Below are 27,513 nucleotides of genomic sequence, written 5' to 3' on the forward strand. Positions count from 1 at the left end.
ATCCCGGAAAAGTACACAGTCAGTGTCTGGGAAGGGACCCGGGGGAGGATGACGCACGGCGTTTTGCTCTGGGAGCGTGCGCTACTGGTGGGGAGCAGGCAAAGAAGCGGGCTGTGGGGTGTGGATGTAGGACCCTGGGGCTTCAGCTGCCCGGTGTCAGGGTTAATCCTCGGGAGAGGGTGCAGTTGGGAAGGTGAGCCTCACTGGACAGAGCGGGTCTGGGCGCAGGCTGGCTCCCCACTCACAGCCTCCCACCTTGCTCTTCTGGGGGCGTGTCCCCCAGGCACCAGCTGATGGAGGTGCCCTCCCAGAGCCTGGTGCACGTGGGAGCCAGGCCCCTCCTGCGTTTCTACCGCAGCAAGGCTATCCCCAGGAAGACTGTTATGATTCCATCTTATGATTCCATCGAGAGCACGCTGCTAAACCGACCCCAGTGCAGGGCTGGGCCTGGGAGGGAGCCAGGAGGGGCCTTGGGGCAGCTGCAGTCCCCTCCCTGACCTCCAGGTTGTCCAGGACTAAGCTTCCAGCCTAGGAAGGGGCAGATAGAGGGGGCCCTAATGAAAGCAGGCCCTGCCCACCTTGCTGCCGCCAGCAGGCTCCGCCCTGTCTTCCTGCAGTTGGGTGGGTGACAGGAGAGAGCCCCCCCCCATGCACACATCCACAGAACTCCCCACCTTCCGGGCCTGCTTCACCTCCCTGCGCCCCAAGGAGACCAAGGGGTGCCCACAAAACACAGAAAGGGCTGCTCACGCCTCAGGCAAGGGACCCAGGGCCAACATTTCATCTCTGAGTCAGATTTCCTCATTGTATCCTGGCCTTGCGAGGGTTTTACAAGGTCGAACGAGCTAGCCAACTAGAGCTTTGAAAAAGCAGAGGGCACCACGCCCTGTGGGTTCATGCTGGGTGAGGGAGGGCTGGCTCGTGCCTCCGTCACCGCAGACTGCCAGCGTCCCGTGGGGAAAGTGGGATTCCTGACCAGGTGATGGTAAAGGACTTAGTGGCCTTAGAGACGTCATCTTGCCAACAGCCTGCCCAGTGTCCCAGTTTCAGTTCATACAGGTGTTTGGTCACCGGCTGCCCTATCGTGGGGAAGGCTGCTGTGGCCCTTTAATGACAGCACCAAACATTACCATCGACTTCAGGGTCACGGTCTGGAGACTCAGTGTTCAGGGCTGGCCTCAGAGGCCGCCCCCGCGGGAAGCAGCCCTCCCAGCCTGCGTGCTCTGGGCAGAGCTCCGGGCACACGCCCCTGTGTCATGAGTCTCTCTGTACAGCTATGACGCTTCAGTGACCGTCTCCCCAGGCCCTGTGCCCTCGCCCGGGGCCCACGGGATCCTGAGATCCTCCCCTGCAAGCCCAGCCCCCGGCTCAGCGTGTGGCAGGGCGGTGCGTGTGGGGGCTCAGCGTGTGGCAGGGCGGTGCGTGGGGGGGCACGAATGGCTGAAGCAGCAGCCACCAAATGGTGCGGCCCGTGGTAGATGCATGGTACCCGTCACGTGACATCTGTGACTCAAGGCCACGGATGTAGAAAGAGGCCCGGGGCGCTCGGGGTTTGGGATGTAAAAACAGCAACCAGAACAGTGGGGAGAGAAGAGTAATAATCCGTTCCGCCCTTGGGTTTAGCATTATCAGTCACGGGATGCAATTTGGGAAGCACTTCCCCATAACCTCACCTCACGTGATCTTTACAACTCCAAGGGGAGTGCTACCCCAGGTTTCAGAGCAGGAAACAGAGGCCCAGAGAGGGGAGGTGGCTTGCCCCAGGTGTCACCGCATAGGGACCAGCTGGACTTGGGACACTGCGTCCAGGACCTTCCCAGAACACTTGTGGTTCTGCACCCAGAACAACACATTGGAATCTGCCTGGGAGCTTTTTTTTTTTTTTAAAGGTTTCATTTATTTATTTTTAGAGAGAGGGGAAGGGAGGGGAAAAGAGAGGGAGAGAAACATCAATGTGTGGTTGCCTCTAGAGCTCCCCCTACTGGGGACCTGGCCCGCAACCCAGGCATGCGCCCCGACTAGGATACGAACTCGTGACCCTTTGGTTCGCAGGCCAGCACTCAATGCACTGAGCCACACCAGCCAGGGCTGCCTGGGAGCTTTTTTAAAAACGCCGGTGCCCCGGCCCAGGAGGGGCCCTGCGGTCTGGTGCGGTGGTGGGGGCCACGGGCCACAGACTGCTCGCCCCAGTAGTGAGGCCCCCCCGCACACTCCCTCCGCAGGCTGTGGCGTCCAGAAAGCCAGTGTCACAGAAGACTCTGAGGAGGGTTTGGTGAGCGAAAATGAGTTCCCATGGGTGGTGTCCCTGCAGGATTCCCACCACACCCACCTGGCTTTCGGCAGCATCCTCAGTGAGTTCTGGATCCTCAGCATCGCATCTGCCTTTCAGCACAGGCCAGTACCCGCCCCCCCCCGCCCCCCCTCCCCGCCCCTGGGCTGGCGCTGCCCCCCTGGGGCTGGACTGGGGGGGGGGGCGGGGCTCTCTTTCCCGCTCAGCGTGGGGCGGCCTGAGGTGGGTTCCTGGCCACACGGTGGCAGGGAGGGCTTTCTACCGGCTCGGTGCTCGCTTGGCCGTCGAGTGCTGGGGTCCTGGGGTCACCAGATGCCGAAGTCGGAGCCGTCTGGCGTCCTCGTCTGCGAAGCGAGAGAGCGGCCGCTCCAGCCCCTGCAGGAAGGACGTTCCTTCCCACGTCGCTGTGATCACAAGGGCCCCGGCACTGAGAGGGCCCCTTGTCTGAAAACACGCGCCTCGGGCCTCAGCGTCGTGACCGCCACGCGTGTGCGCTGCGTGGAGAGAGAAAGGGCTTGAAGGAAATACGCAGATACTCCAAGGGCGCTTGTCTCTCATGCTCAGGGGCACACGGGCGTGCCTCTTTGAACGTCTCCGGGTTTTCCAAATTCCTTACGGTACATGTGCATTCTTTTAAACCAGAAGGAAAACGCCCACAAAATGTTATTGAAGGAATCACTTTTCTTTGCGAGACATCTTACTTTTTGGCCCAATGATATCACTTTTGGGAAATAATTTCAACCGCTGGAAAAAAAGTTTTATGCACAAAGTTGTTCATAGGATGGTTCATAGGCAGAGCACTGGGACATAATGCACCATTGTCAGGGATAAATGAATTATAGTGTGTTATTCCTTTATATAGCACATACAGTATAAATTATGTGATATAGTCTCTAAATAGTGTATACAATATACAGTATGTTGAATATGATATATTTATATATGTAAATACTATTTATACACAATTTTATATTTGTGTTTGTGTGTATATACACACAGAGTATGGGGGAAAGAGGGTAATTACTGTAACTGGCAAAAACAAATTTTGGGATAAATCTACAATAGAATATTGTGCAGCTGCTGAATTTTTGAATATGTCATTTTTATTTTTTTAATTAAAAATACACATATTCAAATGAAAATACATGTACAAAGCATCATGGTCATGAGGAGCCAAAGGGTTTCCGAGGAAAGGCGGCCCCTCCCTTCCCGGGACTTCGTTCCTGCTCTCCCTCCCGGCAGCTCGGTCCCCAGGTTCCGCTCCGCACGCCGAAGGGTCTCCCTGCGCCTCTCGGTCTGCGTTTGTTGACTCTTTTACCCACTGACAGCGGGAGGACTTTCTTTCCCTCCTGGATGAGTCTGCCAAATGCCACGGACAGGGTGGCAGAGACAACGGAAGTGCATTACTGTTCTGGAGGCTGGAGGTCCGAGATCAAGGTGCCGCCAGGGGCGGTCTCTCCCGAGGACTTGCCTCGGCCTGCAGTCGGCCCCTGCTCACTGCGCGCTCACAGGGCCCTTTCTCCGTGTGCGCGCGCCCCTGCGTCCCGGGCTTTGTAGACGGGGCGTCCTCCGCCGCTGCCGTGTCCAACGGTGAGGTCGGTGAGGTCGTCCTTGGAGACGGAACCCGTCCTCATCACGAAGAGCCTTTGGTCGTGTTCCCGCTCTTCTGCTGAGGTTCAGGATGAAACTCCTGCTGCTTATTGTCACTGAAGGTTGTGTTTTTTGTTTTTATTGCTGCTTGTTTTTGTTTTCATTCCGTGGCCTTTGCTTTGTATGTCTCCTCTGACAAATTTGGCAAGTTTGAATTCTTGCTGTGGGTGCATCTCAGAGCTACAGTCGCACGGAAGATGCATGGTCCTCTTTCTCTCCGGATCGTCCTCTCTGGCCTCTGCTGTGGCCAGGGCCGGAGCTGCTCCTCCGCACCTCCGCTCCTCCTCCTCCGTCGCCCGGCTTTCATGGGTCTGCGTGGGCTTCAGGCGTGATCGCGCATCCTCGTCCCTGCGTGTGGTAGCTACGCAGCAGTCACCTTTGGACTCCCACGGAGGATGAGGAAAACACCTCTGGCTTCTTTTTCGGCTTTAGTTAGACCATCTGATCCTTGCCTAGGTTCACATTTGTACTCCCATCTAAATTCTTAAACGTTCTTGTGTTAGTTTAATCTAATATTATAATGAATTCCACACTTACTGGCAGTGTTTTTGCTGGATTTTCTCCATTCAGCACTAGAATTGGCTAAATTTGTCTTCAAGTAGTTTCTTTTTTTTATAAAAAAGATTTTGTTTATGTATTTTCAGAGAGAGGGGGAGGGAGAAAGAAAGGGAGAGAAACATGGGTGTGTGGCTGCCTCTTGCGTGCCCTCTATGGGGGACCTGGCCCACAACCCAGGCCTGTGCCCTGACTGGGAATCCAACCGGTGACCCTTTGGTTCGCAGGCCAGCACGCAATCACTGAGCCACACCAGCCAGGGCAAATAAATAAAATCTTTTTTTAAAAAAAGATTACATCTTTGATTTGACTACAACTGTGTAAAAAAATAAACCGACTATGCGCAGAAGAAAAGACAATCAGCCGCAACATAACAGACTGTCTCGAGGCGGAGGGACGGAGGGTGCTAAGATAAAAGAGTCCCCAGGGTTCTGTGGGCCCACAAAGAAGGGCACACGCCTAGGGGTTCAGATAAGGTTTCCTGGGGCTGGGCCCAGGGGGTGAGTGAAATCTGGCCCAGGGAAGAGGAGTCGGATGCGTTTGTTCCGGGCTGACTAGGTAGTGGATATGAGACGGGCTCGGGTCGAGCGGCCCTGGAGCCCGGGCCCCTCAAGGTTCCCGTGCTCCCTGCAGGCAGTTCGCCGTCGCCGTCGTGGGCATAGCCAGCATGGATGCCAGAGTGCTCTCCCACGAAGAGTACCCAGTCAGCACCATCATCCTCCATGAGGACTTCGACGAGGTGACGATGACCAATAACCTGGCCCTCCTGAAGACAGACACGGCGATGCAGTTCAGCGGCCTGGTCCGGTCCGTCTGTTACCTCGGCACAAAGCTGCACGTGCCGCTGGCCCTGCGGAACTGCTGGGTGGCAGGATGGAACCCCACGTTTGCAGTTAGTGCCTTCCTTCCCCGAGGGGGGCTGTGTGTGTGTGTGCTGTCCGTGGCTGCGGGGTGACGTGGGTGAGCCGTCGGGGGCTTGTCTCAGGCAGGCGAGTGGTTCGAGGTTCTCGAATGGGGCTGGAGGCCTCCCCTAATCCGTGCAGATTCCCAGTGCTTGCCCCTCCCTCGGCCACACTTACCTTTGGTCCTCCTTCTAGTCCGGCACCAGGACTGGAAGAACGTGGGCAGCTGACAGCCTCAAATTAGTGCAAGGGCATATATAGCAGGGCCGGGATGTCATTCCCTGAACTGGAGGGAATTGTTCTCTCGTCCACGCCATCCTTGTTTTCTCTTATTCTTGGGAAGTAAACAAGGAAATGCATCCTCTGTAGATGTCGAGATAGGATGAATATGTTCTCTGCCTATATTCACAGTCAAGTTCGAGCAGAGGTCATTTTCGTAAAATCTCAGAACACGTAGAAATCGGTGTTCTGATTTCTGGGAGGACCAGGGGCTCCTCCAGCGAGTTTCTCCTCACTCCCATCTGGACATGTGAGTTGTAGCTGCGCTGACCTGGGGGATGTCTTCTTGTTAACGGTTCTCGCGCTCTCTGTTGCACGGTCCAGACAGGGAACCAGATGACGATGAGTATCCTGAGGAAAATCTCCATGAAAGACCTCGACCAGTGTCCCTTCCCCACTTTCCAGAAGACAGGATGTGGCGATCACATGGCGGAGGAGACGGATAGCGTCTGCTTGGTAAGAGCGCGGCGGAGTGGGACCCCACGCTGAGAGCAGGCCGTGGTCACTTGGAGGGGTGGTGAGCTCACGAGCGCAGGACCGTCTCTTGAGATTCGTGGCCGTCTGAGGTGGACAGCACTTGGCAGCTGGCCAGCGCTCAACAAAAACCTGCCACGTGGACCGCCCTTTCCAGTGTAACGTAATTAAGCAATTCCACTTTCAAACTCAGGTGACCTGCCAGGGTCACGTATCCAGCTCAGAGTGCCAAGCTTCTCCCCTCTTATCTGAAGTGAGATAAGGTCTTCGAGTCAGAATCCCTGAGTCCCCGAGGACTGCTCCCGCGGGAGCAGGGAATGCTGGGAGCAGGCGCGGTGGACAGGTGGCTACCCCGGGGAAGCGCTGTGACCCCGGTCCCGTGCCTGCTCCTGGGGCAGTGTGACTGTGGGTGGGCGGGAGCAGCTTGAAGGAAGGGTGGAGACAAGACAGAGAAGAGAGGGAGAAATGTGACCAGTCCCGGCCAGAAAGGGAAGGAACATCAGCGTTAGAGGAACGAGAAGCCGAAAGAGGGAGAGGGCCTAGACCAAGCGCTGGAAAGGGCAAGACGATGACATGGGAGCCGGGGAGCCACAGGCCGACTGCAGAAGTCTACAGACATTTGTACAATGAAAGGAAAAGTCACTGTGTTGGAGTCTGCAGTGGTAGCTGCCTAGATGGGAAAGGGTAATCCTAGACAGACTTGTAGCTAGAGAGCAGATGACAGCTGAGGGAGGGGGAGGTTAGGGGGTGGAGGGGTTGAGCAAAAGGACTCATGGATGTGGATGACAGCGTGGTGATTGCTGGGGGGTGGGGAGGGGGACATAAGGGGACTAAAGGGTGATGGAAGAGAAAATATAATAAGGAAAAAAAAAGTATTCTATCATCTCTCCCAGTTCCAGCGAGAACCAGTGCAAAACATTTCGAGTAAATCACATAGGTATGTTTAAAGAGAAGCATTTTTTTGGACTCGAAGCCTTCTGCCCTTTGTCACAGGGGGACCCTGGAAACCCACTGATGTGCCAGCTGCAGAAGTCGTATCTGTGGGTGCTGAGAGGAATCCTGACCGAAGGGGGCGAGCGGTGCCCCGGCCTGTTGGTGTACGTCAAGGTGGAAGACTACAGCGACTGGATCGAGTCCAAGACCAGGACGTCCGGCCTGCCCCTGTCTGCCGTGTACCACTGGGAGAATTCGGTGCCTGTCCACGGTGACTCGCCGCTTGCCACCGTGGCGCAGAAAACACATTCCGGGCTGGGCCAGGTTACGTGGACCGAGACTCAACTCCAAACACGAGAGAGCACCACGGCCGTGACTTCAGAGCCAGAAAACACCTCCGAGGAGAGCGAAGAGTCGAGGGGGGAGGAAGTGAGGGAGACGAGCAGCCTCTCCGAGGCGGCCGGGGAGGAGGCCACGCAGCCCGAGTACTTTGACTATTACCGGGAGCAGCAGGCTGGGGAGGGCGGGGCCCTCTCGGGTCAGGACAGGTTACCGGAGCCCCGAGAAATGGTCCTGTTTGCCTTCGTGTTTTCTTTTGTCATGGTGTAGAGCCTGGGGGCCGGCCCTCCAGACTGGAGAGCAAGCTCAGGATGGCGGGGGCCAGGCATTCACCGCGCTGTGTCGGTGTCTGTTTCTGATCGCCGCCCACCCGGGCAGCCGCGGGCAGGCCCGTGGCTCTCCCTCCTCCGTCCCACTCGCCCACGCGGGACGGTCACTTTCATTTGTGCTCGTGAACTAAATGTAGGCTAACGAGTGAAACCGTTCGAGTGCCCTGTGGTTCTTTCAGGGTGAGGGACCTGGGGGCCAGGCGGCGAGGACACCTGGCCCGCACAGGCAGATGTGGCCTGGGAGGCGGCCGTCAGCCTGGATGGAGAGTCGGGGACACCGGCCAGCACGGGGAGCAGTGAGAGGACCCTGAGACTAGGATGGAGTTGATTGTTTTAATGGATGTCCTCTTGGTCTGCAGCCGGGGCCTCCCTCTGGCTACTTCCCGGCGGAGCCAATGGCCAGCAACTGCTCACTGGTGGTTTTCATTTTATTCCAGTCCTTGCGGTAGCCTTTTAAGGACATCTGCGAGAAGAAAAGGGGGGGGGGGGTCACTTGGGAAAAACCCGATCGTGACGACTCTGAACGCAACCCCATCCAGCCTGGGGATGGCGCTCTGCACACTGCAGGGCGTGGCCACCTAGGGGCGCCTGGAGGCGTCTGCCAAAGAGCTTGTTTCCGTCCAGTGAGGTGAGAAGCTGCAGGTTCCTGCCGTGACCCTTTGCTGCTTCTCCACTTCCGATCTGATGGGCCCGAGTTTGGGTCCCAGTCGACTCCCTGCTCCCTCCACGTGGGGACGCGGAGCCAGGGCCCAGACGCGGAAGCGCCATGCTACGTGAATGGTGCCTTAAGTGCACTAGGGGGCAACCTGGCCACCCCCCCCCCCCCCCCGCCCCGTGGCAGTCTGTGCTTCCCTTTTCTCTGATGCCAGCACATTTTTGCACTGTCCCATTTCTCTTCCACAGCTCACGCGGGCTACAGTGCTTCCCTGCACACTGTATCACAGGGAAAGGCTTCGGCATTAGTCAGAAACCAAAAGACCTATGGCACCTATGTAAACACATGGAATCAGGCTCTGGGTGATACTAAAAATCCATTATTGTCTCAGTGTTTAAAAAACTGGCTTCAAGCCCTGCCTGGCGTAGCTCAGTGGATTGAGCTCGGGCTGTGAACCAAAGTGTCTCAGGTTTGATTTCCAGTCAGGGTACATGCCTGGGGTTGCAGGCCATGACCCCCAGCAACCACACATTGATGTTTCTCTCTCTCTCTCTCTTTCTCCCTCCCTTCCCTCTCTAAAAAATAAATAAATAAAATCTTAAAAAAAAAACTGGCTTCATGTATAGAGTAGCAATCACTAAATGATGGGCAGAAGGATTAAGAAGCTTCCAGAATTCACCCTGGCTGGCGTAGCTCAGTGAATTGAGCACAGGCTGCGAACCAAAGCATCGCAGGTTTGATTCTCAGGGCACATGCCTGGGTTGCAGGCCATGGCCCCCAGCAACTGCACATTGATGTTTCTTTCTCCCTTCCCTCTCTAAAAATAAATAAATCTAAAAAAATTAAAAAATAAGTGGTTTGTAAGACTGTTGAGGGCCACGGGCTGAATTCACCATGTATAAAAAGTTTAAAAAAAAAAAAAAGCTTCCAGAATTCATTATGAAAGCAGGGAACTAAAAACACACCATTACTACAGAGTCTCTTCTGATAACATGACAAGACCTCGCCCCTAACAATGAAAAAGAAGGTTTAAAAAAGTCATGCTTTACTTTGGTTGTAAGGGTTGAGACAACTGCGGCTGTCTCATGTGCAAACAAACACCTGTATCCTCAGCTTGAAAAACAAAATCCCAACAAAAACATGAAGGCCGTGAAAGACCGACCGCCTACCTGGGGCTTCTCCGTGACTTACCTCTGCAATCTCCACTTTCCTCTCCCACACTTTGATGGTCTTCTCCAAGTCTCCATTGAGGACCTTCTCCCTGACATACTGCATCACCGGCGGCACCCGGAACTCGCTCAGCTGCCTGCGGAGCTTCTTGTTCATAGCCTCGTCTTTGGCCCGGTCCTGGGTCGGGAAGGACCAGTTAGACCCCAGGGTCCCCGGTGCTTCGGGCCTGCGGGGACTCACCAGCCCTCCCGTCTCTACCCATTTTCAGTGTAGTTCTGAAGACAGTGTTTAAATTTCCAAAGGAGTGAAGGGAATCACAGAATTCTGATTCTTTAGAAAACATTGTGATGTTTTCTTCCAGTTTAGAAACACTAACTATAACCTAAAAGTCTCTTTTCCATTCCTTCCTTCTTTCCTTCCCTCCTTCCTTCCTTCTTTCCTTCTTTCCTTCCCCTTCCTTCTTTCCTTCCTTCCCTCCCTCCTTCCTTCCTTCCAAACTAGGTTTTATTTATGTTGATCTCTTAGGTTTGGCTTTTTCTTCTTTTCGATACAATTATATATTTAAGTACCTTTTGATTTGATCTGTCTCAATTCACTTTCCTATTTCTTTTTGTTTGCTTGTTTTTGTAACAAATCCACATTAAAAAAATAGCACAAGTAAAGGTAATTATGTGGTCATTCTTTATAAAAGACAGTATTCTCTTAACTGATTGAAGAAGCAATTCATAAAGTAATGTGCGTATAATTGTACCAGGGACCTGTAAGTATAAAGATGTAGTATATTTGACAACAACAGCCCAGAGGAGGAGGCTGAAACGAAGCTGTGTTGGAGGAAAGAAATAACCCCGGAAGGTCACGCCAGTCCACAGGAGTACATGGAGAGGATGGTAGATGGTAACTAGGAAGGTCAGTACAACACACTCTGGAAATAGACTCCGTCCCCTTCCTTCCTCCAACTTCTGGACCCCTTCCGCACACTGTTTACAATATTGACTCAGAATGGACCATAAACCTAAATGTAGGACCTGTAAAACTCCTGAAGACATGGAGTAAATCTTCACAATATTCAGCTAGGTAATGATTTCTTAGCTATAACACCAAAAGCACAAGTGCAAAAGAAAAAAAATAAATGGATTGGACTTGATCAAAATGAAAAACTTTTGTGCTGCAAACAGCAAGTACCATTAAGAAAGCGAAAAGAAAACCTACAGAATGGGAGAAAATACAGGCCGGGGCAGAAGTAGGTTTATAGCCCTGGCTGGTGTGGCTCAGTGGATTGAGTGCCAGCTTGCGAGACAAAGGGTCGCTGGTTCGATTCCCAGGTAGGGCACATGCCTGGGTTTGGGGCCAGGTCCCCAGTAGGGAGTACATGAGAGACAACCACACATTGATGTTTCTCTCCCTCTCTTTTTCCCTCCCTTCCCCTCTCTAAAAAATAAATCTTTTTTAAAAAAGTAGGTGTACAGTTGTTTGTATGGAAAATAATACAATGATAATACAAGATATGAACCCTGTTCTGTGTACCCACAACTGTAAACCTACTTCTGCCCCACCTGGTATTCACAAGTCATAGATCTGCTAAGGGGGTTGAGTCCAGAATACATAAAGGATTCTTACAACTCTATGACAAAAAGATAAATAACGACTACAAACCCGGCAAAAGACTTGAATAGACGTTTCTCCAGAAAAGACAGGTAAGTAGCCAGTGAGCCCGTGAAAAGAGGCTCAGTGCCGTCAGTCAGTCGTTAGGGAAATTCAAATCAAAACCACAGTGAGATGTCACTTCACACCCACTAGGGCAGCCATTAAAACAACAACAACAACAACAACGAAAACACCTGAAAACAACACGAGTTGGTGAGGATGTGCCGAAACGGGAGCCCTGGCGCCTACCGCGTCGGTGGGAATGTGAAATGGTGCAGCCACTTTGCAAAGACGGTTCGGCACAGTTTCTGTAAATGTCACACATAGACCTACCGTGTATATAACCCACACGTCCACTGGTAGCTATAGATCCCAGAGAAAAGAAAACAAGGCCTACATTCACACAGAAACTTGTGTGTGTGTCCCTAGCAGCATTATTCATAGTTGCCAAAAAGGGGGCAGAGCCCAGGCGTCCATCAGCTGATGAAGGGACAAAATGTGACCCGTCCACGCAAGGAAAGGGCATGCAGCCAGAAAAGGAAAGCACTGACACGTGCTATACTATGAATACTAAGCGTATTCAGATGAAATAAGCAGGCACAAAAAGAGTGCATATTGTGTGTTTCCTTTGATAGGAAATGTCCAGAAAAGGCAGCCTCACTGAGACAGAGGGTGGGTGTGTGGTCGCCCAGGACTGGAGGGGGCAGCGAGGTGAGGTGGGGAGTGGGGAAGGATTTCTAACGGGCACAGGGTTTCTTTCTGGGGGGAGAGAATGTCCTTAAGTGATCATCCTGGCAGTCACACAGCTCTGTGAATATGCTGGGAACCACTCGAGTGAACATTTTAAGTGGACGGGGTACGTGGTGTAGGAACTGTATCCCGACAGAGCTGTTGAGGAAGTTTACAGGGAAACTGAAATATGGTAAACCGTGACTGCCAGGCTTTTACGAATGGACGTCCTGTTTTGCTTATCGTCTAAGAAACGCCAGCGCAAACGAACAGGCACCACGGGACTCCCGCGTGGGGAGAGCACCGGACTTTGGCTCTGACATCATCATCACTCTGAGCTGAGGCTGGCTCCCTGGCGGAGAAGCGTGCGGGCTCAGGTGTAATAACCCTGTGGCTGCTGGGCTGTTGTAGGCAGGTTCGGGGCCCCGGCCACTGCTAGGGACGCTGCAGGCCCACTCGAGACGCCGCCGCCAAGGACTGCACTCACCGCTTTAGAGGCTGACGGAGCGTTGCCCCTGTCTCTGGCTGATAGCCACGAGGGCTGCGGTGGCTCTTTTACAGACGTGGGAACTGAGTCCTCACTCAAAGGCCGGAACCCGGCAACACCGAGCCGGATGCCAGGCCTTCTGACGACAAGCCCAGTGACTACTTCATCGCCCACTTTCCAAAAAAAAAACCTTCTTCAGGTCACATCCTAGGGGCGCCTAACTTGCAGAAACTCGACTTCACGTGCTCAGCAAATCGGTGAGAGCGCTAAGTCACGAGATAGATGCTGCCGCACCTCATTTCATACGGTGACCACAGGGCCTGGAGGGAGCCCAGGACACAGGGCGCAAGTCTACCGTCCACTCATCTGCCATGCCCACGAGACTCATGGGTCTCTGGCTGGCGTAGCTCAGTGGATTGAGCTCGGGCTGCGAACCAAAGTGTTGCAGGTTCGATTCCCAGCCAAGGTGCATGCCTGGGTTGTAGGCCATAACCCCCAGCAACCGCACATTGATGTTTCTCTCTCTCTATCTCCCTCCCTTCCCTCTCTAAGAATGAATAAAGAAAATCTTTAAAAAAAAAAGACTCATGGGTCTAAAAATCCCCCCTAAAATGTGTTTTATTTTGTGGGTCATTTAAGGAATTCTTGAGGAATATTTGGACTCTACATGTTTGCTACCTTATGAGCTGACCCCGGAACCTAGCCCAGCAGTGAAACGACACTAACTACTCCACAGGAAGACTCCTCCCGGTGCGACTTCCTCCTCTGAGAGCCCCGGGATCTCTCGGTGTTTAGAGTCTAGGCGTGGATCTTGCTGGACATCGACTTAAACCCTTGTGGACAAATACCAGAAATAGCACGTTTCACTCTCTCTTACCCCCTCTACTTGCAGGATTTCTTTTTCGATTTTTTCAAGTAACTCCTTTCTCTGTGAGATCTCCTTTTTCAGACTGACGGACATGTCCATGGCTCGGTTTAGCCTGGTCTGGAATAGAACAGCACAGCAGGTCTTGAGCAAAGGGGGTCAGTCGGAATGATACAAAAGCTTGACGGCTCCTGATCGAGCAGGAGAAGAGCAGGGGCCTGCAGGAACTTGGGCCGGCCCTTCCCACAGCCACCCAGGGTTTCCAGAGCCTGGCGTCCAGGTGGTGAGGGACGAGAGAACCCCGGGAGTCTCATCCTCACCAGCAAGCAGAGTGGCCAGACCCCCGGGGCCCAAATCCCACCCAACACTTACTAAAAGAAACTTTGGGCAAGTTCTAGAACCTCCTTTTTTTTTTTTAAGATTTTATTTATATTTTAGAGAGGGGAGGGAGGGAGAAAGAGAGAGAGAAACATCAATGTTCGGTTGCTGGGGGTCATGGCCTGCAACCCAGGCATGTGCCCTGACTGGGAATCGAACCTACGACACTTTGGTTCGCAGCCCGAGCTCAATCCACTGAGCTACGCCAACCAGAGCTAGAACCTCCTTAAACGTGGTCTGGTCACCTCGTAGGCTTGTGGAGAAGTTCACCCCTGACTAAGTGTGCTGAGCACAGTGCCTGACACGTGCATGGGGAGCGCAGGGGAGGGGACTGATTCTTGGGGAGGCGAAGCGACTGGCCCAAGGTCAGACTGAGACGAGGAGGAGCCAGGACTGGCACGCAGGCAGCGTCCTCTCACAGTCCGCCAGCCCCGCCACTGTCCGCCAAGCGGACCTGGGCTTGGCCTGCTGCTGTTGGAGGGATCCTGCAGGACTGCCCCCGCCCAGCCCCGCTTCCTGGGGCGCTGTTTGCAGCCCCCACCCCACCCCAGGCCCATGCTTCTCAGAGTTGTCCCCTTTGAACTCCCACCTCCCAGGGGAAAAGAGTCACCCTGCAGGGGCTGGGATGTGCTCTGCTCCGATGAGAAGGGAACCAAGTGAGCCCAGGGAGCTCACTCAACAGACCCGGAGAACCCGGGGTGCCCAGCACTGGTCGGGGAGACCATGCAGGCGCCCCCTGCCCAGGGGGCAGCTCACCGGCCAGACAGAGGTGCAAGAAGACACATAAAACTGCCCCTGGGCCGAGCGCTAAGAACGCGAGGCCAGGGGTCACGAAGGTCCCCCTGGGGGAAGGGGTGATGGGAAGAGCTGAAAGGTCAAGTATGTCCAGGTGAAAGGGAAGAGAGGGCCATCCCAAGCCAAGGAGAGCCCGAAAGGAGCTGGGAGGGAGGCAGACGCTGGAGCAGAGCAGCCCCCAGGACTGGCTGGGGGGGAGGGGAAGGGGCAGGGCAGGACTTCACTGTAAACCAGCGGTTCAGAAGGGAAGGAAGGAGCCAGAGGGAAGACATTCCCCGATAGACAACCGACTGCGCAGCTCACCGTGGTTCTGCCTCCCTCCCCCCCAGGGCTCGCCGCGTCCCACGTACAGCAATGGGGCAGGAAAGAAGGGGCTGCAAGGAGCCGCTGGCTCTGGCGGGGCGGGGCGGGGCCTCCGAGAAGATGCGACTGGAGCTGTGTGTGATTCCGAGCAGGATGTCGGTGTGGCGTCTCGACGCAGTGCGACTGGATTCTCTGCCCAGGGGGCGTCCCACGATGCTAAAATCGAGGTAGCGGCCAGGGCTGTGGGTCTCATTGAGGGGTGCGGTCCTCTTCCAAGGTCTTGGGTTGCTGGCAGAAGGCATTTCCTTGGAGTCGCGAGACTTAGGTCCCTGTTTTCTTTCCGGCTGTCAGCAGGGGTGGCCCTCAGCCCCTCAAGGCCACCCTCAGGTCCCTTCCCCATGGCCCCTTCTCTCTCCTGGCCAGCAGCGGGGAACTTCTCGCCCAGCAAATCCCCTTCCTGCTTCAAATCTGCGACTTCCTCTTCCACAGAAAACTCTTTGCTTTCAGATTCATGTGATTAGCTCAGGCCCGCCCAGGTAATCTCCGTGTTGTAAGGTCCCCCGCGCTGTACAATATAATCTAATGACAGAACAGAACAGAATGCATCCCGTCCACAGCCCTGGGGACGGGGCAGGGAACGTAAACGGGGTGGGGGGGGGGGAATCTGGGGGAACATCTTAGAATTCTCCCTACCACAAGGCACCCCTAGTTCACGGTCAGTTACGAGTGGCATGGGGGGGTGAAGCGGGCAAAGGGGATCAAATACACAGTAACGACAGGAAACCAGACTTCGAGCGGTGAGCACACAACAGCGTATGTGGATGTTGAATTGCAATGCACACCTGAAATGGATAAGTTATTAACCAATGTTGCTCCAATAAACTTAATTAAAAACCCCAGTTAATTAATATCTACGAAACACTCTCAAATCATTCAGTCTATAAGTGTCTTTTAGAAAGTGACTCATGGAAGCGGTAGCCAAACGATGATCCCGTGCCAGACTCCGCCGCCCAGGGCTGCGGGCACAGGGTGGGAGAAAGAGGCGTCCCCGACCCCGTGACCGAGGCTCGCCCGCCGGACTCGCAGGAAAGAGGAGACCGTGCCTGCCTCCCTCCCAGCTGTCCCCTCCGCACTAACCCTGCGCCCGGCACACCGCCAGTCCTTGGCACACTTGGTAATACAGGAAGTTATTCTGCATGACTTTTAAAAATATATTTATTTACTTTTTTAGAGAGAGGGGAAGGGAGGAAGAAAGAGAGGAGAGAAACATTGATGTGCAAGAGATACATCAGTCAATTGTCTCTCCTCGGCCCCCAACTGGGGAACGCGGCCAGCAACCCAGGCACGTCAAACCAGCGACCTTTCGGGTCACAGGCCGGCACTCAGTCCCCTGAGCCACACCGGCCAGAGCTGCATGTTTTCAATAAGATCTCACACTTGGGTGTCTGATACTTGTATGTATATATCAGTAGTCCCTCCTGCGACCCACCCTCCCATCCCCTAAACACACACAGGAACCAATGACACAGGTCATTGGACAATAGCAGCCAAGCGCCTGCTTTGGCCAGACACTGTCCTTGGTGCTGGGGACCCGGCGCAGAGCAGCCAGAGCCCTGAGGCACGAGAATGCACCTCCCAGAGGCCAGGCATCCGCCCAGTGGAGCCCCCATTCAGACCAGGCCTGACTGTACAGCTCACCGCGGCTCTGCCTCCCTTTCCCCCAGGGCTCGCTGCGTGGCTCTTAGGGCTCCTGTGAACATCTCTATCACCTGCTTACCATTATTTGCAAGCACATTGGCTCCCGGGATTCAGACCGAAACGACTCCTGTTCCACCCACTGCGGCCTGCGTCCCTGCTGCTCAGGTGCTGCAAACAGCCTGTGCTGGAGAGTTCAGGCCCCGAGTCCTGGCTGTTTCATTTTGTAAACCAGTAGCTCCACTCCAAACCCCTGGCCTTTCCCCCACAAGATCAGACAGGCCCTGAGCTGATTCTGCAGGATAACATCATGGTCTCCAATGTGCAAGGTAACCTCACGCAGCCCAGCCCTGCGGCCAGCACGGGCCTGGGAATGAGGAGGACTGGCTTTCTCTCGAAACAACAGAGGTCAGATAAGCTAACCACTGACGAGCTAAGTTCCAAATGGACGATCCGCTGGGTGTTTGGCCACGCGGATTTCAGGATGCCAGCACAGCACTGTCCCCCCACACTTTGTGCCGGGAGAAGACAACCAGGTCCGGTGGGACACAGGCTGGACTGGGACTCCGTCCGAGCTCTGTCACAAACTTGTGTTTGAATCCGGCAATGCCTCTGCCTCTCTGGGCCTCCGGTTTTTCACTTGTAAAGGGAAAATACTGGACAAACATTAGCCTCGACTTCACACATTCAAACCCACGGTTTCAAATGACGCCGTGTGCACCAACTCAAGCCCATCTGTAAGCCACCGATGGCTGTAGCCACTGCCGCCACCCGGGCCCCAGCCAGGGGGCAGCAAGCCTGCTCTGTGGGAGGCCAGACAGACAGCAGACATGTCAGGCTCTGCAGGCCAGGAGGCAAAACTGAGGCTATGGTGTAGTGACTTACATGGACAAGAGAAAAAAAAAAACAAATTTCCGCAAAGGTTTTGTTGATCAAATTTCAACTATAATGATTAAGTTCAATATTTTGGACTACAGGTGTACTGAGAAGAACAGAATTTCTGGGGGAGAAACCGGTTTTGCTCAGTTGGGTTGCGAAGGTAGTGTTCTCTATCACGCAGGTTGCAAATGTTCTGTGAAAACCATTCTCAGCTCCCCGGCTGGTGGGCAGGACACACACCGGCCAGATTCGCTGGCCACTGCGTCAGCCCGGTGCCAGCCGGGCAATCGGATGGGCTGGTCTGCTGGCGACAGGCCCTGTTCGTGCCTGTGGTCCTCCTTCGTTACTAATAGTGCCTCTTTTTCTCCAAAACGTGTTCTGTGCACACGAGGAACTATGTAGTCGTTTCCTGATTTATAGCTAAGACGGTTTTCCTTTGCAGGGTTTTAAGCCGGGAAGTGCATAGTATATACCCACATAAAACAGGGCCCTAAAGGTGGTAGTTCTCAAAACCCACTGGGCATAAAAATCATCTGGGGAGTTTTTAAAAAAAAAGATTCATGGCCCTCACACCCTAATTCAATTGGTCAGGGCGAGACTAGGATGTCCTTGCAGCTTTTTAAAAAGTAAAAGCCCCCCCCCCCAGGTGGTTCTAACGTGCAGCTGGGGTTGTGGGAACGTTCCAAGTGTTTCAGGAGACGTGGGTCTCACACGAGAACTCGGGGAACGGTGGGAGGGCGCAGGGCGTCTAAGCCCTTGTGGGAACCTCACTGTGGCCGGGATGGTGGGGGCGGGAAGCCCCCCGGGGACCTGGGCATCGGGGAGGACCTTACTTTGTAGGAGTTGAGGACCTGCTGGGTGGTTCCAGATGACAGCTTGAGCTGGATCAGCTCTTGATTCCTCGTGTCAATCGTCTCTAAAAACTGAGCATTCTCTATCTTCAGCTGCTGAAAGTCGACGTCGTGGAGGGCGTCACCCACCTCCTCCTTCTAGGGCTCGGGAATAGGAGAGAAATGATATGAGGCTGTGACTTCACAGGCTGTGGGAGCCGCTCCCACCCTGCCACTCCAGTTGACCTCTGGGGAGTCAGGCATCATTCGGTCACTCAGCACACACGGGTTGTGGATCTGCTGGGTGCCAGGCCCCGGGGACAGAGATTTGAGTGAACGGGACACTCCCTGGCCCCAAGGAGCACCCAAGCGATGAGGGTTCACAGGGCTCCAGGTGGGGCTGCTCAGAACAGACTGGAGCGGGAGCGCCCCTTCCTTGGTGGGGCGCAGTGGTCCTCTGAGCGCAGCTGCGGCCCCAGCATCGCCTACCCCGAGCCGACTTGAGCAGGTCCCCTACGACTAAGCCACATGGTGCCTGTGCCTACGCGGCGGAATCAGATCAGGGGATCTTACAACTGTCCCTAGTCACTTTCTGTTGTTAAAGCTGTCCCTGCTTGTTGAGCCTTTTGAGATCCCAAGTCAACCAAGCAATAGTGTCCCTGGACACGTGCCCTCAAGTGCCCAAGTTCAAGCTAGTAACAAAAACTCAGAGCTAGGAGAGGGTGGGCACATTCTGGAGACCCTCCGTGTCTGCTTCTCTGCCTTCCGCCGAGAGCCGTCAGGGCCAGCTGTTCAAAGACTCACCGGAAACACTGCCACTGTGCCACCCAGGCCACGTCCCCCATAGCAATCAGCAGGTACGACGGGAGGGGCTTTAAATTCCAGCCAATCCGCCTGCAGGATTGCCAGCTCAGTAACTGCACTGCTTTCCTACGGCTGCCGTGACAAACCACCGCACACGCAGCGGCTTATAAAACAGCACGAATCTGTGGTCTTATCGCTCAGGAGGTCAAAGCCTGCAGTCGTGCTTTGGACGAAAATCGGGGTGTGGCCAGGGCTGCATTCCTTCCGCAGGCTCTAAGGAGACTCTGCTTCCGTGGCGTTGGCAAGCTCCCACAGGCTGCCTGGGTTCCTCGGTTCGTGACACCTTCCTCTGCCTCAACGGCACGTCACTCTGAGCTCTGCCTCTGTTATCACACTTTCCCTCTCAGCTCCTGCCCGCCTCCGAAGGGCCCATGGCCACCCTGAACCCGCTCGGAGGGTCCGAGAGTATCCCTGTCTCCAGATCCTCGACCGAGTCACAGCTGCAAGATCCTTTTGCCGTGTGCGGCGACGTGTTCAGGTCCCAGAAACTGGGACACAGGTGTCTTCGGGTTGGACACCGCCCCGTCTATAGCGGTGAACTCAAAAAAAGAAAAAGCCACGTACCTGCCTCAATTGTAAAAGCATCTTTTTCCTCTGGACTTTGAGAGAAACGTTTTTCAAACATAATTTCTCCTTCAGGTGGTCCTAAAAATAAAAGTGAATTTTAATCCACTTCTCCTCTTCTTCCCTGTTGGTTTGAAAAGCTGGTAAGTCTGTGACTACAAACCAAACCTTGAGCCCTGACAATCAGTCACTTATTTTAAGGGTGTTGTTGTTGTTTTTTATTTTTTTACATCTACCCGGGCTGGTGCTGTTGTAACATTTCATTCGTGATCAAGAAGCACAGCAAGCATCTGCTCCATGCAAAAGTTCTATGGCTTGTAAATTCAAGATAATTTGGGTACAGGGGCCTTTCCTGACAAAAGGATCTTATGATTCTTTGGTCTTTTGTTCTCTTGGGAGTTTATTTAGTTTTTATGACCTATAACATCTGAGGGTTAGTAAGCCTACCTATCTCCAGGGTCCAAAACTTGATATACTGCAAAATCTTTGGAAGTGAAGGAGTATTTTATGCCTCATTCTTTTTTTTGTTTGTTTGCTTTTTAAACAAGTTTTTTAAAATATTTTATTTATTTACTTTTAGACAGAAGGGAAGGGAGGGAGAAAGAGGGGGGAGAAAAACACCAGTGTGTGGTTGCTGCCCACAACCGAGGCATGTGCCCTGACTGGGAATTGAACCAGCGGTCCTTTGGCTCCCAAACTGGTGCTCAGTCCACTGAGCCACACCAGCCAGGGCATCATTCTTATAATAATAATGGAACTCAAAGAGCTTGAGATGTACCTGTCCCACGCCACATAGTCACCTGACTAGATAGGTTCACACACAAACATATCAGATCTTGAAACAAATAGCAACAATAAAAAAGAAGTCATCTACCTGATATACTATTGGTGTTCGGCCTGCCTGGTTGATTTTAGCCTTGATGAACTTGCATTTTGAGACACACGCACAGCCCTGGCTGCCATGGCCCAGTGGATTGAGTGGTGGCCTCACCGGTTCAATTCCCAGTCAGGGCACATGCCTGGGTTGTAGGCTGGGTCCCCAGTTGGGGGTGATGAGAGGCAACCGATTGATGTGTCTTCCCTATCAATATTTCTCTCCCTCCCTCCCTTCCCATCGCTCTAACATAAATAAATAAAATCTTTTTTTTTAAAAAAAGCCGCACACTTTGGGAGATGTTAAAACTCCGCCTGAGTACGCGGCATTGTCGGTGGGCCGGCTAGAGTGGGGGCCGCCTCCCGCGGGGCAGCCTCCCGTGGGTCCCCTCCGGGTCGTCGCTCCAAGACTGTCTTCTCCCTCCCTAAGCCCTGACCTCCTGTCGACTCACCCTCCGGCGGTTCATGTCCTCAAAGTACTTCATCACTTTCTGAGTGGCCAAAATACTCCCTTTCTTCTTGGATATGGTTTTCAGGATGTCTTTTTCAAACTCATGCACTTCTTTCTGGATGTCGGCCCACCGGATTTCAGCTTCCTCGATGATAGCCTGGAGGGGTCAGCACAGAGGGACAGCGGCTTCCGAAAACTCTCAGGGACTTAACCCTGCAAGGAAACCTCCGTTCTCAGGCCTCTTTGTGTCTCAGTACATAACGTTTCTTCTTAGTCCTAGAAATACATCCTGAAGATACAGATTTGACTATATGAATGTTATTATTTCAAAGCAGCCCTTGAGAAAGTTAATAGTTTCCATAAAAAGGGGGGGGCAAACAAAAACAGAGCCTCGGGGATCATTATAAACATGTATTTTCATGTCTGGAGGATTAATTATCCATTAACAATGATAAATATAGTATAATGTAATACAATGTAATGGAAAAATGTCCGGAAGGATATACACCAGCGCATTAACCACAGTCACATCAGGGGAGATGGATTAGCAGGGAGACAAAGAAGCACTCCTAGTATATACTCCTGTAATTTGAAAAAAAAATGTTATAAATGAATCTATGTAGGGACATGAAAAGACACTATTAAATGAAAATACAGTTGATCAGATGATACCTTTTTATAAAGAAGTTCACATATGCATATGAACATGTGTTTTCAAATGTGCTTCTCCTAGCCTACCTGTGTATGTAAATTTTGCTGCAGCACACAGAGATCATCTTTAAGTAAGGACGCACAGAAGCACACATTACTTTAAAGGATAAAATGAGAAGTCAGCCGCAGCTGCAGAGCAAATCCTCACGCACGGAGGGGCAGAAGAGCCTTCCTTCGCTGGCAGGCCTCCGACCCTGGGCCCTCCCCTCCTCACACAGAGACGACGCATGTGCTTCTGTGTGTGCCCCCTTTCGAGATGGAGCAGAAACACACACTGTTTGTACGGCATGGCTCTCAAACGCCAGCCAACAGCCTCGTGCCGTGGGCAACCTCCTTCCCAGCGATGCCTCTCTCCTGGAGGAACGCTGACCCGGTCTGTCTCCAATGAGACGTGGCCCACCGTCGGGCGCGTGGAGGGTGTCTTGGGGGCTTTTCCACCGACTGGCGGACTTAAACCTCAAACTCCTTGTATTATTAAGAAATGATTACGCATTTTTAAGTACATAAGGCTTCACTGCACTAGCCTCTCTCCATTCGTATATTTTTGGAATTTTCCTTTTCGAAACGTTGAAAGTGTGGTGTCTCCTCAAACAGGCGGTCAGTTCCTTAAAGGTAGGCCCTCAGTGTGTCTTACTCCACTTGTATTTCTTTTCAAAGTACCAGCAGTTAGGGGGACACACCATGGGTACTTCCCAGCAGGGTGGAAGCGGGCAGCCCACAAGGGGTGTCCCGCGGAGACAGAGGTTTACCTCGTGATACTGCAGGTCCCGCTCGGCGTTGGCCCGCAGGTGCCGTATTTCGTCCTTCATGTCCTCCAGCTCCCTCTGCACAAGCTCGCATTTTTGGTCCACGCTGAGGCACGCTGTACGTTCAATAGCTGGGTGCGATTTGGATCTATGCCTGCTTCGCATCTACGACTCAAGAGAAACAAAGCCTCTGTCAGGTAGGAGCTGGTGATGAAGCAGCCCGAGGTGGCCATGGAAATGACCTCTTGGACCTGCTGGAAATCCGTGGAATGACAGCCGGAGAAAACATATTCCATGTGAAAGGATTAGGATGTTAAGTCTGGTTGACATCTATCTCACTGGTCAACCTAAGATCTGAGCGAAATACTTCAAAGGCCTATGCTTGATGAGGAGCTAAAAATAAATAAAGGAAAGTGTCTCAAGGTTGGAGAGACCGTGAGCCTGCTATGGACGAGCATGCACGTCGGTGTCAGGGGAAGTCAGGAGCTCATGGCTTCCCGAACTGAACGCGGGAGAGAAATGGCCTCTGCGGGTACGGCGTTTGTCCAAAACAAACAGACAGACACAATGTTTGGATTTCCTACGCATTTAAGCCACAGGTCCTAAGCAGGTGGCCTAGGAAATCTGTGGACCTCATGATGGGGTCGTCAGGGCCCTCAAAAGCCAGGCTTACGTACAATTTTAAATTTAAAAAATACCCACCAAAATAGCTCAGATTTCCAGCTTCTCTAGAAAAATCAACTACTCTGGCAACATCAGGCCGCCTGGCTGGCCCTTTTAAACGAGGAAGGAACTTTCCGGTGTGCACACCAGGCCCCTTCGCCTTTTCATGTGGCTGGCTGGGCCTTGTAAACAGTCTCCCAGTTGAGGGCATCATTTCAAACACACTAAGATATTCTGGGAGAGTCAATCCACTATTCAATGAACGTGATTCCCTTTACACTGACTTGAAAGAGAAACCTTGAAGGGGAAGGAAGAATCAAAATAAGAACAGAGTCAAAGCCACAGGTCACTTGGCCGAAGAAGGCACACCAAAGGCAGATACACAAACACCACCTGCATCGAAAGGGACAAAGAGAAGAAAACAATTCTCAAATCTCCGCTGCGTACCTGCGCAAAGTCTGTTCCCGGTCTTTTAATTTCAGATAATCGTAGAGGTCGCTGCTCCTTGGATTCCAGTCTATTGTAATATTTCTCAAACATCTCTGTCTCAGTTTTGAGAGCCGAGTTTCCATAGCTGTAAGACAGAGGATACCTGAGTAACTTCTATTAAAAGGAGTTTAGCCCTGGCTGGTGTAGCTCAGTGGATTGAGCATGGGCTGCGAACCAAATGGTCGCCAGTTCGATTCCCAGTCAAGGCACATGCCTGGGTTGCAGGCTAGGTCCCCTGTTGGGCCACGAGAGAGGCATACACACGCTGATGTTTCTCTCCCTCTCCTTCTCCCTCTCCCCTCTCTAAAAATAAATAAGAAAATATAAAAAATAAAAGTAAAAGGAGTTTAAACACCAAGTAAGTAGTATTGAACACTTATTAGCTGTGTATGACCTTCTGCAAGATACTCAACATTTTGGTGCCTCAGTTTCCTCATCTGTAAAATGGGTAACCGCGCCTATCTTTTAGGGTTGTGGTAAGGAATACAAAGCCTTCAGGACAGTGCCTGGCACATAGTAGGTGCTATATAAGTATTTGATCTATTTTTTAAATACATCTAATGAGCTGCAAAATCCAAAGCACTGGTATTACATTGAAAACTGCAGCTGAGATGAGGCTACAAGTTTCATCTTCAAGTATCTTCTCCAGGGGTGTCCCACCTTTTGGCATCTCTGAGCCACACTGGAAGAAGGGTCATCTTGGCCACACATTAAATACCTTGCCACATGTGATCACAGAACAAATCTCACAATGTTTCAAGTAAATTTATGATTTTGTGTTGGGCCGCATTCACAGCCATCCTGGGCTTCACGCGGCCTTTGGGCCACAGACTGGACACCCCTGGATTATTAATATTATGATTAATCATAACCTAACCCATGGTGAAATCCTTTCAAATTACTATATTCTTGAAGTCCCACACATCCATAATCTTCAGATGTTTCCTTTGGTTTATGTTTCTCAGGTTTTTTAATTTCCAGCAACCAACAGATGAAATATCCTCTGGAATTTTATTTTAAATGGCAGAGAAGATTTGAACAGATGGTTTTTAGTGTTGGGTTTTTTTTTTACGATTTTATTTATTTATTTTTAGACAGGGGAAGGGAGGGGGAATGAGAAAAAGAGAAACATCAATGTGTGGTTGCCTCTCACGGGTCCCCCACTGGGGACCTGGCCCACAACCCAGGCCCACAACCCTGGCTGGGAATCAAACCAGCGACCCTTTAGTTCATAGGCCAGCACTCAATCCAGTGAACCACACCAGCCAGGGCTTGAATAGATGGTTTTTAAACAACTGGGATGACAAACCTAGTTTATCCTATATATGCCAAGATTGTGACTCTTTAACTTCTTCACTTCACATATACATATATGTAGTATGCAAACTTGTAGCACATGTGTATGCATATGTTTACATAAGAGAGAGAACAGCTTTGGTATTTTCATACGTTCTTGGGTCAATTCCTGTTTAACTTAATCTTAAGACAAGTGGAAAAGGCCCAATGGGCCCTGGCTGGCATAGCTCAGTGGATTGAGCTCGGGTGCGAACCAAAGTATCGCAGGTTCAATTCCCAGTCAGGGCACATGCCTGGGTTGCAGGCCATGGCCCTCAGCAACCGCACATTGATGTTTCTCTCTCTCTCTCTCTTTCTCCCTCCCTTCCCTCTCTAAAAAAAAAAAAAGAAAAAAAAAGCCACTCTCAATTGTTAAAAAAAAAGAAAAGAAAAGGCTCAATGGAAAGCCCAATAAGTCAAAGTCCCTTTCTTGTTCAGCCTATGCCATGTCCCCACTGCAGGCAGTGGGGTGGCACCCGAGTCTGAACCCCGGCACTGCCACCAACTGGCTGTGTGACCTTTGAGCAGTGACTTAACCCATGCATCTTTGTTTCCTCATCCACCTCCTAGAGTTACTGTGCCATTATATAAAGTCACATATGCAAAATACTTGGCACATAATAAGCACTCAAAAAAGCAGGAGCTGTTAGTAATCATACCTCAGTGCTGACCTGAACTAGTTACAGACTCGGGCAGAACGTCCATGCGGTCACAGCTGCGATGTTCTGTGTGAGACCAGTAAGTTGTACAAGTGCCCCAACTACGTCATGGAATCTTGATACCCAATTTACCTTCTATGGTAGGTGTAAAACAGACTGCTAAAAATACGGAGTACTGGGCCAGTCATTCTTGGCTGTCCATTTCCATGCTTATACACTGGTTCAGTCATAAATTGTCTCCTACTAAAAATATCTCAGCTGCCACCTTAATTTTATCATAGATTCCTAGCACTCACTGGAAAGGGCCTTAGAGGTCACCTGCTCCAACCTGCTGCCGCAGAGCAGAGCAACGGCTAAGCGCCCAGTTTGGCACCTGGGAGACCCACTAGGCTGAAGCTCCAGCTACACCAGTTACCCTCTGGGCTTCCCACCACCGGCCCCAAGCCATCACTCCTCCGTATTGTCCTGGCTCCAACAACGGCTTGTTGGCTCAGTGGTGGCGGACACACAGGAATATAGGGCAAAGGCATGTGCTTTTCCCACTGTGTGGGGTCTCAAGTTTCCCCAGGGTTCAATGAGGACTTGATCGTCTCCAGGCTGCACCAAGGTTCGAGTCCAAACAGTGCGTGAGTAGGGGCCGCCCCGCTCAGCCAGCAGGCCGGTACCTGAGCTCTTCCACCAGCCCGCACAGCTGGATAACAGGCAGCTCCGCCGCGACCTGCAGCTCGCTGGCAAACGCCTCTGAGTCCTCTTCAGCCATCCCTCTAACAAAGCCGCCTTTACCAACGCCGAGTGCGGCCGAGCGCGCTGGGTGCGATCAGCCACGCGTCCGGTTCGGCTGCGATCTCGCAGTGCCGTTGCCCGGCGACCAAATGCAAATATTGGGGGCGTGACTTCTGGAGGCCCCGCCCATCTCCGCGCAGACCAGGGTGAGGTCGTTGTCCATAACCAGGCACCTAAGTGCGTTCGCTTTTACTTCTTCAACAATAATCTTAATAATAGTAATAGCAACTACTGTTTATTCAGCACTTACTATGCCCCTGGCACCGTGTTAAGCATAGTTTAGAAATACCTGGCAACAGCTTTGCAGTAAATACCCATTACTCTCTTTATTTTCCAAACGAGGAAACTGAGACCCAGAAAGTGAATTCGATTTGTTGGAGTGTATTCCTTCCCCCACCTCACTGGGAGGCCTGTATTCTGCTCACCACCTGGTGCTTCATTCACACTAACTTCACTTCCTCTTAGATACTAGTATCCTGCTTTCCTGAAAGGAAAAAAAAAACTGGCTGATTATTAACTGGGTATAAATTCGATAGGCATCTCTAATCAGGCACTGGGTGCATCCCGAGCATCCTGGCAGAACGTACGGAGCGCGGACCACCCAGCCCTCAAAGAGTTTCCGGTTAAGGGAGGGGAACCGCCCCTAAATCAGCGCATGCGACCTGGAGTGACGACAGCAACAAGTTTGTGCCTCACACCGATTCGTAGTTACCATCTCACTTCATCCTCAAAAGTCTTACGACATTGCTATTATTGTCTTCGTCTTGCAGATCAGGAAACTGAGAAAGAGATACTTAGAGGACTCAAGCTCTAATGGGACCCCCAAGTCCATGCTGCTATGACTTCCGCACGCATGTGTGCATGGCAAAGACGGGTGAGGCGGCAGGGTAGGTTACTATCTGCTCCCATTGGGATGGAAGAGGGCAGCATGGGCAAATGTCTCTGGGGGTGGGTGGATGCTGGATATGGTTAGAAAGCAAGCTGTGCCCTGGCTGGTGTGGCTCAGTGGATTGAGCGCCTGCCTGCGAACCAAAGGGTGGCAGGTTCAATTCCACGACCTGGCACGTGCCTGGGTTGTGGGGGGGGGGGGGGGTGCCCAGTTAAGGACAACAGGAGGCAACCAGTCGATGTTTCTCTCCCTCTTTCTTCCTCCCTTCTCCTCTCTCTGAAAATAAATACATAAAATCGAAAGAA

General features: G+C 52.3%; 2 protein-coding genes across 4 annotated transcripts; one reads left to right on the forward strand and one right to left on the reverse strand.

Moving 5' to 3' along the window:
• The first annotated feature begins 4,755 nt into the window (after positions 1-4,755).
• PRSS54 (serine protease 54) lies at positions 4,756-7,703 on the forward strand. The gene is made up of 3 exons (XM_045818970.1): positions 4,756-5,387; positions 6,001-6,132; positions 7,144-7,703. The coding sequence occupies exons 1-3, from the start codon at positions 5,163-5,165 to the stop codon at positions 7,690-7,692; spliced, it is 906 nt and encodes a 301-aa protein (XP_045674926.1). The 5' UTR covers positions 4,756-5,162; the 3' UTR covers positions 7,693-7,703.
• Positions 7,704-7,737: 34 nt separating this feature from the next.
• On the reverse strand, positions 7,738-26,328 carry CCDC113 (coiled-coil domain containing 113). Of its 3 annotated transcripts, none has more exons than XM_045818967.1 (9): positions 26,202-26,328; positions 23,501-23,627; positions 22,394-22,555; positions 20,935-21,090; positions 19,610-19,690; positions 18,185-18,340; positions 13,314-13,421; positions 9,598-9,753; positions 7,738-8,214 (listed from the first exon to the last, which is right to left on the reverse strand). In XM_045818967.1, exons 1-9 carry the CDS (start codon positions 26,294-26,296, stop codon positions 8,128-8,130), a joined length of 1,128 nt encoding a protein of 375 aa, XP_045674923.1. In that variant the 5' UTR covers positions 26,297-26,328; the 3' UTR covers positions 7,738-8,127. The 3 variants fall into 3 exon arrangements, with proteins under 3 accessions (XP_045674923.1, XP_045674925.1, XP_045674924.1); XM_045818969.1 differs by lacking the exon at positions 26,202-26,328 and adding an exon at positions 25,537-25,596; XM_045818968.1 differs by lacking the exon at positions 13,314-13,421.
• Between the last annotated feature and the right edge of the window lie 1,185 nt (positions 26,329-27,513).

Source organism: Phyllostomus hastatus, unplaced genomic scaffold (genome assembly GCF_019186645.2).
Source record: "Phyllostomus hastatus isolate PE091 unplaced genomic scaffold, TTU_PhHast_1.1 phas_scaffold_345, whole genome shotgun sequence".
In the NCBI taxonomy this organism is placed as follows: domain Eukaryota; kingdom Metazoa; phylum Chordata; class Mammalia; order Chiroptera; family Phyllostomidae; genus Phyllostomus; species Phyllostomus hastatus.

Coding starts and splice junctions, on each gene's coding strand:
- PRSS54 (XM_045818970.1), top strand. CDS start 5,163: ATGGATGCCAGAGTGCTCTCCCACGAAGAGTACCCAGTCAGCACCATC. Junction 5,388..6,000: donor GATGGAACCCCACGTTTGCA/GTTAGTGCCTTC, acceptor TGCACGGTCCAG/ACAGGGAACCAGATGACGAT. Junction 6,133..7,143: donor AGACGGATAGCGTCTGCTTG/GTAAGAGCGCGG, acceptor CCTTTGTCACAG/GGGGACCCTGGAAACCCACT.
- CCDC113 (XM_045818967.1), bottom strand. CDS start 26,296: ATGGCTGAAGAGGACTCAGAGGCGTTTGCCAGCGAGCTGCAGGTCGCG. Junction 23,628..26,201: donor GGGCTGGTGGAAGAGCTCAG/GTACCGGCCTGC, acceptor TCTGTCTTACAG/CTATGGAAACTCGGCTCTCA. Junction 21,091..22,393: donor GGGACCTGCAGTATCACGAG/GTAAACCTCTGT, acceptor TGACCCCTCCAG/GCTATCATCGAGGAAGCTGA.